Source organism: Penaeus vannamei, unplaced genomic scaffold (assembly GCF_042767895.1).
Source record: "Penaeus vannamei isolate JL-2024 unplaced genomic scaffold, ASM4276789v1 unanchor5267, whole genome shotgun sequence".
NCBI classification, from domain to species: domain Eukaryota; kingdom Metazoa; phylum Arthropoda; class Malacostraca; order Decapoda; family Penaeidae; genus Penaeus; species Penaeus vannamei.
Genome location: NW_027218246.1, coordinates 5001 through 17500, shown reverse-complemented (window position 1 = coordinate 17500; position 12500 = coordinate 5001). Strand labels below are relative to the sequence as shown.

Sequence of the window (12500 nt, the reverse complement as noted above, 5' to 3'; positions counted from 1 at the left end):
GTCTCTCACAAGTCACTGGATAAAGTTGCTCATTTCGCAACTCTAGAGCAAGAGATTTGGAATACTGCTAATTTGTTGAGCAACTGTATCAGGACTGTGCAGATACATTATTGCCCAAATGTTTTGATACAATGTATCTTGTTCTGGACTAAGCTTAACAGTGAATAGACTACGATTTCACTCTTTTAACCCATTGGATCTGGGTGCCTTGCAATATGTGTGTGGACCAAAATCCTTTCATTAGGCTCCCATGAATAGTGACTCTCCTTATGTTCTCATCATACACCTCGCACCCAAATTTTCACATGATATTAATGATTATCTGAAGTATTGCCAAGATCAAACTTTTCTCAGATAAGTGATAGAAGTTACAAATAAAACTAAATATAAATAGAAGTGGTAAAACCATGATAAAGACATTAGTATATAATACAGGATGATGTTATTACCTTTCTTTGTATTGTATAGCTTGTTACAGTTGTTATTACCCTTGAGAGTAATCTAATAACTAAACCTTGGTTATATACCTGCTGTGTGTATATATAAATGCTAGATAACAATATTGCATTTCCACTCTCATGAGCAGGCTGTATGTTTGTCCTGACAAAGATAATACCAGATTTCGTGTGCAATTGTAGCTTGTTATGTTAGTGTCCTTTTTGTTAGTGAATCTCTCATGTTTAGATGCAATTGTTTCCTTGTAGTATTATGCTGTTGTAAAGGTTGATTTAATTGGGTGTCTTAAAACACATTAAATAATAACTTTCCTTAATGCTTACAAAGCATGATAAATTCTCATCTCTGACTAAGTATTGTCTCTTAGAGATCTGTCATTAAGTAGAGCACTGGGGGACCTATAGAATTTCAGCTGATTTTGATTATATATTTACATGTAATGCACAACTATAGTGGGGTGTGGATTGCCAATTTTCAGCTCATTTGGTGCAAAGACATTATATATTTCTTTTTTTGACAAATCAAATGTGTTAGTTTCAAGCTTATATATTAATAGTTGTGGTTGAACAAAATCAGATTAATCCTTTGTAATGTGTTTGATTCTGGATTATTAAGGTATAACTAACTAAATCCTAAAAGCATTTTACTTTTCTTTGGAATGCATGTTGAGAGGTGTGGGGTCAGATAAAGGAAATAAGAGGTAGTGCTGACTTCCTGTAACTTCTTTTTAAAGTCCCAATAATTGTTTAGAATTAGACAGAACAGAGATGGTCAACATATTCTGTCGAAAGAGCATTTGGTGATAGAAATTTGTAGATGTAGATGTTGAAGATAATTAATAAACTCTCACATGGATAAAGCGGTTCAACTAGATTAATCTGGTAATTTCAAAATGGTAATGTAAATTTCTTTTGTCTTGCAGGAGGGTATTGTGGTGGTCCTAGATGTTGGTCCAGGTGTGCGGGCCAGCACGGAAACAAGCTTCTTCTCACAGGCAAAAAAATGCTTAACAAATATTCTGCAACGGAAGGTAAATTCTGGGAGCACTCTTTATTTATGATAATGAGGAAAATATCATGAGTTGTGTTACTATTGATTTATTATTATCAACTTTTACAGATGTTTGCAGAAAAGTGTAAAGATCAAGTGGGTGTAGTTTTGTTTGGTACAGATGGTACAGACAATAATCTTGCTAGTGGAGACCAGTATCGACATATTACAGGTATGACACAATAACCCTGTTTTATGAAAGCTTACTTTGGTATATAGTGGAAATTGCATGATTTTTTTTTTTTTTTTTTTTTTTTTTTTAATTATTATTATTAATAATAATAAAGGAATGTATATACCTGTTCAGTATAGGACTGCAAGAAGATTCTACTTTAGCAAAAGCCAACAAACCTTGCTCATGTATGTTCAGCAAGATAGACCTTAAACTGGTTCTTTATCTACCAATAAATTGACAGAAAGGCTGACAAGCTCTATCTTTCCAGAATAAATAATGATGAATTTTTTACCTTTGCAAAGTGCAGATGTCCCATCTTTGCTGGATATAACTACATTAGCATAGCTTTGTAAGCATTGTTTCTGTTTTGGTTAATATGTAATATAAATTCTTATTGTTTCCTGGTATCTGACTTTTAATTCATGATCTTCAGTCCTAAGGGAAATAATGACTGTGGACTGGGACATGATGAATGAGGTAGACCAGCTGCCTTATGGGAAAGCTACAGCAGATTGGCTGGATGCCCTGGTAGTAGCAATGGACCTCTTGCATGATCCTGAGTAAGTCCAAATATCTGCTATAGTTTTCTATTGATAGTGTGTTGATGAAAGATTTGTGCTCATATTTACATACAACTGCTTTTTATATTCCTTATATTGATCTTTGATGGGAATTTTGAATTCTTTGTGGGGGTATTCTTTAAAGTTTGAATACAAGGCATTGGAAAATGTTAGGATAAATATTAAATTTGAATATTTATTATCTCTAGGATCGTTAAATACTTTCTACAATTTGTGTGCCAACATCTTTATAGAACTGTGTTTCATGGTTACTGAATTATTTTTCCTTTTCAGTGGAATGCGATTTAGCAGCAAGAAAATTGTGTTGATGACAGACTTCAGTGGAGAGTTCAGTGATGATCAAGCATCCAAGATCATTGCTGGCCTCACCAACAGTGGCGTTGAACTGAGTGTCATGTTAGTTATCATACAGAGTAATCTGTTTATTTATTCTTCATTCATAACCACATGTTTAGATACTTAATTATTTACTTAACTCATTCTAAAGGAATCCTGGGAGAGAGACTATCTTTTTTCAGTTGCTAGGAGCTTAACTTGATGAGGAAGAAAGTGTGATTCAGCTTTCATTCTTTCACTATCACTTAGTGGTGGTTCATCCAATATGAGATTTAAGTAGTCATCTAATTTTCTTTTAACTAACTTCCACTGGATGACATCGAACCACATCATGAGGAATGAGATGTACATGCCAGGGGGCAAGACTCCATGCCATGCATAGACAAGCCTGCTCAAAGGTTTTTGAGCTAAATAGGACTCATTAAGCACTGCCACTTGTTTAGTCTGGACTATTATTAGTTGTTAAATTTTTTTTTGGGGGGGGGGATGAGAGGGGAGTGTAGTGAAATCCAATTTTGAATAGAAAAAACACTTTCATAGTGCACTGAGTGTGTTTACAGTATTCCTCAGTGCACTGTTAACCCCTTTGATCCAAATGATGTGACCATCCCATCATGAAAAAAATTGGCTTGAGGGGTGGGTGACGTGAACATGCTGTCATGGGAAAATCTGGCTGCAGGCCAGGTGACACAAGCTTGCTGTCATGAGTGTTTTGGCTGAAGGCCAGGGTGATGTAGTAGACTTGTCACAAGTCTTGGAGAGTGATTAGACTCATTTGATATATAGAAAGGGGCTTTAGTATTGTTCCCATTGATGAATAAGTGCCAAATGTAATGTTCATGAGCCATGACTGGAAGAGCATCAGCACCAGGAAAGACACCATGTCCATGCTCAGTACTCTATTCATGGTCGCCATGATCAGTGGCGTAGGTTGCATTACTGAAAATTAGGTAAATTTGGAAATGCAACCCCACAGGCTATTTTCCACAAAAAAAATAATTTTCAGATAGCTTTCGTCGTGTTTCAAATGAATCTAGCACTCATTTCCTTGACAACCAAAGCACAGCTACAGTATCGTTCCCGATAGTAGGGGAGGGCAAGATACATATTAGGGAAAATCAGGGGGTAATTTCGAGAAATATCGGTAAAACACTATTAATCATAGTATATCTACACATTTCCTGATTGTAAAGGGGGCTCTGTCCCATTAAACACCCTTTCAAGGGGGGTCTGCCCCCCACCCCTGGCTTAGTCTGCAAAATCACCTCGTATGTTCCGGCAGGAGAGCCCAGACCCAGGAACAGTTCAACTAAGTCTTACCTTATGCACTAACTCCAGACAGGCCAGGTTGCGGGTCACTGGGATCGTTGGGGTCATCCATGTCATTGTTGGCAGGAATTGTGATGGTTATCCACCGTTCCTTTTCGGACAGCAGAGGGTACAGCTTCACGGCTTTGATGAAGAAGTGGTGGTGGACTACTTCTGGCTTGTATTGGTGCAGAAACAGATACTGAGCCAAGTATTGTTTATAGAATTCTTGTCTATTACCTGGTCTCTTGCTCCACTCTTTAACGTCACGCCAGTACCGCTCAATGTTCTGAGTGTAGATCTCCGGGTTTTCGGGATCCACAAAGTGTTCCGTGTGGTTTATTACTTGGTGTTCATATCGCTAATTGTCCGGTATGCAGTCCATCCGTCACTTACGATGACTGACCTGGGGAGAATATACTTCTTTTTAAGAGGTATGAGGGTTTCAGCATCACGTTTCCTGCTCAGGGGGTCAACAAGGGGGACAAGGAAGAGCTTCTCGATCCCGCCGAACACCCATATCTGGCTCAGCAGCCTTCCCCTCTCATATTTACGCTTGCCTAAGTGTCTCGTCAATTATCACTATAATTCCTGGTCCACCTTTGGGTTTCTGATTGTCTAGCCAGTGCTTTGTAACCTCGGAGCAGAAGTTTCGCCAGTCCACACTCGTGCGCTTGGCAATATGGAGGCACCCCATAATGGTCTGAGGATCCCAGTGTCTGCTTAGCCAGTGATTGATGAAGGAGAGTATTTGATAGGGTTCAAGTCTAGTTCTCCAGAGAAATGTCCCTTTGCAATCACTTACCATGAAGTTGTTGCACTGTTTTCTCCGTTTAGTCTTTGCGATCTTTGTCCATGCACCACAAACCGACTGGTGTCTGTCTTTTCTATAATGACACAGTGTCTTGCAGTGCGGGCACTGTACTTTCACTGGAAGAACACCGTGATCTCGCAGATATTGCAAACTAGCTTCGTTATTGCGATGATATTTTGCGAGAAAGTTGAAAATTGTTCTCACAACTTGCGCACTGTGTAGCCATGATTAAACTGATTTGAATTTCAACTGCTTTCTCCTAGGCCCAGCTTCTATTGTCACATGATGCTCTATTCCATATCTGATTGGTTCTATTGAGTGTCTATGGTCATGTCACGTTCACAAACGAATCTACTTGCCTCATTTGATTTCCCGCGCATACATCATCCGCTACAAATCCATCCGACTTTTCGTTGCTCTTAACAATTTTTTGTCATTTTGTCACTGCCCTGGAGACGTAAGGTTACTGCGGCTCCTGGAAATCGTGAATTTTATGCCTTCAATAACTCCATTATTATCAATTTGCAAAGAAAATGGTATAGAAGAAAACTATCATAGAATGATGTGTTCTACCACGTGGTAAGCTCAGATTCATAATAGGTGTGGGGTTGCATTTCTAATAATACCGAAAATTGAATATTAGAAAAAAGGAAAAAAAAAAGAATACACAAACAGTAAAATGTTACATTTTTTTTTTTTACTTGCACTGAGTTATGGACTGCCTAGAGGAATAATATGGATAAAGCAAATCAAATGTCAAATATGGACTTTGGAAAATGGCAAAAGAACAAAAAATGCTTATTCATGAAAAGAGAAATTAACATTGTATAGGGGAGGCATAGACTCTTGTCACTGCTCACGAGTGTTCATGTGCGCCCGGCCCACATAATGTGCATTTGGTAGGGCGGCCACTCATGTAAGCCTAATGCGCATGTGATTGCTGTGAAGCAACTGGATCCAAGGGGTTAAAAGCTTTGACCGATTAATTTTGATATATTTTGCTTTGATTCCCCCTCATCTATGTGTTAGATATATTGTCAAATTTTCAATTATAGTGTAATTTCTTTTTATCTTTACAAAGAGAAAAGACTGACAATAATTTAGACATGCCATGTTCCCAAATTTTTAAACCTGTTGTGATATCTGGTAAGACTTGGCACTACATTCCAGTCTTGGAAACACATTCCTAATTCATGTCACAATCTGATCCACTTCTGTGCTCCTCATGCGATGTTCCTCTTTCAGTTCCCCACATCCTACTATCCTATCCCTGCTTTTACAGCAACTCATACCTCTGCTTTTCCTCACTTGTTCACTCTTCCTCGACCCCTAACCTATTGAACATCCTCTCAGAATCCCCTACATTTTACTTTGACAACTTATTCTTCTTTCTCAGACTTATAAATATCCTCCATTGATGTAATTACCCAACTTCCATAGCTCTCTCCCATTCTAACAACATTTACTTTATACTATATGCCATCAGCTCCCCCTCTGTACCCTTTTCATTACCTCAGTAGCCTCTGTTACTGTTCAACCTCTAACTTTACCCTAATCATTAAATGATTTCTAACCCTTTTCACCACTATACTTTACCACAGTGCTATATGACCTTGATGTCTACAATCTAGCACATTTATTTGTTTTAATAATTAACCATTATTGTAAAGGAAATGTCAATACCCATTCTGCTGTCCTTGCAAATATATTTGGGGGGGGGGGGGGTCAACCCTTTGTGGGTACATTTACTGTCCACTGTTGTCTTAGTTTTTGGGCAAATTTTGTTACACATAAATGGTCCCACAAGTACTTAGCCACCAGGGTCAATTAGTAACCCAGTGGGACTTCTAAGTATTTAAGATTTTTTTTTTCTATGCTATCAATATTGATATTGTTATTTTTATTATTATTGATGTGATTATTTTTGTTATTCAGGGTAATAGTAATAAGAAGTAAAAGATTACCTTTCCAAAAATGAAGAAGGGTAAACAAGTAAGATAGGTAGGACTAGAAATTAACTCCTGAGTACTTGTGGAGCCATCTATTTGCAAAGACAATCATTAGACTAGAAATACAGTTAACAAGGCATGTATATCATGCCATCCCAACTCATAAGGTAAAGTTAAAAAAAAAAAAAAAAAAAAAAAAAAAAAAATTGTATCATCACATCAGAGGACCAGAGATTGTAGATGAAGACAACAGTGATGATGACATGGATGGACCCGGGAGCTCAAATGGAGCACCAAAGAATGGTAGTACTGGCAATCCAATCAACTGGAATGGAAAACCGAAGACTGCTATTCAGTTAGCAGGTGAAGCCCTGATTACCAGGATTGTCTCAGAGGTAAGACTAGGTGGCTAAATTTTTTTCATTTTTATTTGGTTTGATATATAAGTTTTGCTTAATTTTATTATTGTTAATCACCAATGATCATGATTCCTTTTCTTCAGGTGGATGGAATAATTTGCAGTTTTGATGAGGCCATCCCACAGCTCATCTTCTTCCAGAAAAAGTCAGCAGGGAGTGCTAACTGGAACACTGTCCTGGATATTGGTCCTGACTTCCAGATAGCTATTACAGGGAAAATCAAGGTATGATTACATTCCCAAATTGCAGTTGAACAGAGTTTGATGGGCTGCCAGCCACAGAGTGGTTTGATAGAGAGAATGCTCATTTAAATAAGTTCTTCCAGAAAACAAAATTTCTAGCTCAAATTCTGAAAGGGTCTAGCTATCAACTGACTGGTTTAAATAACATTTGAAGAGTTAAGTTTTTAGTTTTGAAATTCTAAACCAAGGAGATGAATATACCTTAGTAGTTTTCAAGGAATGATGCTTCATTACTTGTGCTTTAAAAAACTATACTTATCTAGTTTTACTTTACTAGATACACAAATTAGCAATTAAATTATTTTTATTGAGGTTGAAAATAAATTCTTTGGACTTGGACAAATGAAAATTACACTTTTTATTTTTGCACATAAACAGTCAAATATGCTATTTAAAGAAAATCCCAGTCATGGCAGCAAAAACTAATAAACTCTTTGCATGTGGGTATATCTCTGTCCAGTGTGAGTTTTGTTGCACACATATAGCTCCACAAGTGCTCAGCTATCAAGGAGTCAGTTAGCAGTAAAATGTGACCTCACCAGATTTCCTAATTCCTTTTTTTTCTCCCTAATGCTATGAAAATCTATACTGCTGGTATTATCTACATTATGATTATTATAATATATTGAAATACTAAAGGCAGTATATTTTCATAAATGCAGGAAAATGGTAAACAGGTTAGGATAAACTAAAATCACAGTTGAGTCAGTGTGTATCTTGCCATCCCAGCACAAAAAGATCACTGAAAGGGATATATTTCAATTCTTATTTATTGTAATTTTGAATTTTCTCTTGATGATGAAGCATGGAATTGAACCATTTTATTGTTGTTGTTGTTTTTTATTATTATTATTATTATTATTATTATTATTATTATTATTATTATTATTATTATTATTATTATTGTTGTTGTTGTTGTTATTATTGTTGTTATTGTTGTTATTGTTATTGTTATTATTATTATTATTATTATTATTATTATTATTATTGTTATTATTATTATTATTATTATTATTATTATTATTATTATTATTATTATTATTATTATTATTATTATTATTATTATTATTATTATTGTTATTATTATTATTATTATTATTATTATTATTATTATTATTATTATTATTGATTAAAACCTTTTTGACAAATTTTCAAACAAGGCATATTAAAAACCTTATGATCTCATTTAACTAATATTTCTAATATGTTAGTCAAAAAATTACATAAATTAATAGGTAGTAGTGCAGACTTATTCAGTTGACTGGAGAATCCAGATGGTAATAGACTGTTTTCCTTGCATAGACACCATATCATTTCTCAAGTTAGTCCATAACTCAGTGCAGTAATAATGATAAGTGACACTGTTATTTGTAGATTTTTCTTTTAGTTTTTCCTAACTTTCAATTATCTCTAATACAAACTGCAGTGCCTTGGAGCCAATGCTCTTCCAGTCATTGCTCAAGGATGGTACATTCTACATATGTTTATTTATGGAAATTATGAGAAAGTCCCTTCCTAAATGCCCATTGAGTCTAATTACCCTCCAAGAGGTTTGTGCACTATCATGAGCCATGCCCTTCACCCCAATCTTCTGTTGAAATTCTCATAATGGCAAGTTCCCATCACCCTCACCCTCAGTTAGATTTTTCCTTTACAGTATGTTCATGCCACCCAGATCATAGGAGTTAAAAATAAGAAAAAAGAAAGTATGTATATCATTTATCCAATTACATGTGATATTGCATGAAGTACCAGGTATTATTCCAAACTCAGTGAATGAAGTGCAGAATTTGAGTTCTTAGAAAACAATATATGGAAGGTGTCTTTCTGAAAATGAATTACATTTTGGGGAAATATTAAATATTAAAGTTTGCAGATAAGGAAATTGATGAACCATTTAATATGATAAGCCAACAAAACCCAAGTGAACCTTTGAAAATCAATTCGGCTGCTACTAAAAATTTACGCAAACCTTTTATTTCTGTGTGTGTTTGTGGGGGGGGGGTGCAGGAGACTTTAGTTTTGGCTTATCCTCAGGTCAAACATTCAACTGTGCCAACTTGGAAGAAAATGCATGCTCATGATGAGACAGCAGCAATAATTAGTGAGACATCTTACCATCGGCATGATGATGCCCAGACAGCCGTTGATGAAGCAGAGGTCATAATGGGTTACAAGTATGGGACAACATTGGTCCCATTTTCAGGTAGGAGATCCTTATTATGTACATGTTAACACAGGGAGCAGGATACATTTTTGAATTATTAATTATTATACCCTTCTCTTTTCCCCATTACATCTCAAACCTCATTTAGAAAAAGATATTAATGTGAGTTTTGCAATATATACAATGCATGTGTGTTGTTGGTTTGCAACCTGGATGACATTTAGAGAGGCCCAGTGTGCAGCATGTCAAGAGTGTCATTCCTGGATGAATGTGATGGGTCTCATTTTCTTTTCAGGTAGGTGCACTTCCATCTTTGCAGTTGTCTGTCTTTAGGAGTAATGTCTGGCATTGTTTTGAAAGAGACCATAAGGGCCTCAATATTTAGATATGTTAGTCAAAATACACATGAGTAGTAGTAATGATAAAATATAAAATGAAGGTATGATTTTGACATAAAAATATATACCTAAAGGCCATTTCCATGCTGAACATACTTCCTTGAGCCAACACTCTTCCAGTAAAGGCTTATGCACATTACATTCTACACTTGTTTATTGATGAGAATAATGCAAAAGCCCCCTTCTAATTGCCAAATGAATCTAATCACACTCCAATAGGTTTGTGCACTTGTGTCGAGTCTTTTCCATCACCCTAGCTTTTGCTCATGACAGCAAGTTCGCATCACAGAGAATGTGACCATTTAGTCCAATGGTGATTGTTCACTTCACCCAGCCCTTGACCTAGATTTCTCCATGATGTGATGGTCACATTACCTGGTTCAATGGGGTTAAAGCACTCAACTGTGCAAGCAATCTATGTGAATAAGAATATTAGGAAGACAAGTTATTCTTGTAGCACTGTGATATAAAGAATGGAAAAATGCTGGCTATATGAGTTGAAGGTCAGAACCACCAAAATTCTGATGAGCCTTATAGAAATACAGCATAAGGGAAAAGCACTTAAAAAAATGAAATTTAAGGGGACCGTTCGGGAAAATGGCCACCTTTTCCCTACTCTTTACATCATAAAAAAATATCGGTTAGAGATAATTGATTGATTCTTTTTGCATGATATAGAGTATAGAATTGTGCTCCGTTATATATATAAATTTTAACTTTGCTCCCCCATAGGGGGGGGGGCACCCCCAAAAAGTCGAAAAAAAATCTTTTTTTTTTTTTTTTTGCTTGTCTTCGGTACATCCCAACTTTCACAGTTCTTTACTGAATATTCCCCAAAAAATACTTGTTAGATCAACCCTAGCCTATAGCCAAAAAGGCCGAATTTTGAATTTCTTTTTTTTTTTTTTTTATTTTTTTTTTTTTTTTTTTTTTTTTTTTTTTTTTTTTTTGGCGGGGGACAGCTTGACATAGAGAACTATTTTTTATTTAATTTTTTTTTCAGCATTAAAATATTATTTTTTGATTAAGGCAAAAATTCAAAAATCGGTCTTTTACATGGCTTTGGGACGCCGAGGCTCTAGTGGAAGCAACAAACTGCATTTGAATCGCATGAAAATTACGTGAGTTGGGATGTACCGAAGATACATAAAAAAAAATAACGGAGCTACGGCGTTTTGTATTTGGCCCCTTGCCAAAGTTCGTTATCTCTGTTATTTTTCTCTGAATCTAATGATATTATATATAAAAAAAAAATGCTTCTTTAGTGTACTTTGCAATGCAATGATTACCAAGTCAATAGGAATTTTCATTTTCAATAGGGACGCTATTCTGTAAAGGTATGTAATTTTTTTTTTTTTTTTTTTTTTTTTTGTTGTTATTAAAGGTGGTAATTTCTTGTGAAAAGCTTAATAAATGCATTTTACCATAGGGACAACTAATCTAAACCAGATAAAAACCTTTAAAAAAAAATATATATATATATATTTTTTTTTTTTTCATTTTATTTTTTATTATTATTATTTTTTTTTTTGAAGAAATGGGGAGCTGTGGATGGCAACATTAGTACAGAATCATTCTAATTATAAAGTCCTGGCATGAATAGAACATGGTGGTTTAATTTTGAGAATTTTAAAATTTAGAATTTAGTACATTGAATTCAAGAACTTACGAAAGTCGTTGAATTTTTCCCATGCCTCACACAGGGGGGGAGAGGGGAGATGGTCACTGGGTGTTTATAATTTTCGAGGAGGATCATATGTACGTGAACGCACGCACATAAAGTTAAAAAGATTAATCATCATCATTTAGAATATATTAGTTATCCCTCTCATACCATTTTCTTCAATAATTGTCAATATTAACAGATTGCAAAGGAGAACAAGTGTAGAGTTTATGATTAGCCATTTGCACCCATTATCTTTACTAAGAACTGCATAAAATCATGCAGACGCCTAGGTGTTGTGGGATATTAGCCAATTTATGGTGCCTAAGACTTAGGGTAATGTCTAAACATATTAATTTTTATCGGGAACGCACGAAACGGATGCGATAGCTTTTTGAACGGCAGACGAAGACTACGCATACAACCGAGCTAAAAATTCTATATAGTTTTTATTTCAGAACAGGTATTACTGAGTACTATCATCTTCAACATGAAATAATCTGTATCTCGCTTATACATCCGAAGTTTAAAAATCTGACATTTAGGTAACATTCGTGTTGAATTGGTCTTTACAACGGTAACTACCAATTTCAAATCAATTCAAATTGCCCCCTGCTGTGATGTACCGACCGTTGAGCGAAATGTAACGGAAATATTTCAATTCTTCCTTATAAGGCTATTTTTAAACATTAGTGCTTCGTATGTGATATACATACATATTACCTCGTAAACTAAAACATATTACCAGGGAGTCTCGATCGAAGCATATTTCTTGTGTAAAAGGACACAAAACTTACATTTTTTGGGGGGGGGGATATATTTCACAAAATATTTCGTCATAGATCACGGTGATATAATTTTTTCATGATATTGGTATAAAAGTGTTCCTTGAACATTCACGAACTCATATTAAATGCCGTATGCACGATTGCCGCAAGCAAA

General features: G+C 35.4%; 1 protein-coding gene across 1 annotated transcript in view; it reads left to right on the top strand.

The window, feature by feature from the left end:
• LOC113810248 (X-ray repair cross-complementing protein 5) overlaps nt 1–12500 on the top strand; it is a gene marked incomplete at its 3' end in the record, with an annotated part of 16958 nt that overhangs the window by 1919 nt on the left and 2539 nt on the right. Inside the window, 7 exon segments of the mRNA XM_070120462.1 lie at nt 1379–1486; nt 1576–1678; nt 2115–2241; nt 2536–2658; nt 6893–7064; nt 7172–7312; nt 9368–9536. Of these exon segments, the coding sequence (XP_069976563.1) occupies nt 1379–1486; nt 1576–1678; nt 2115–2241; nt 2536–2658; nt 6893–7064; nt 7172–7312; nt 9368–9536 (943 nt within the window).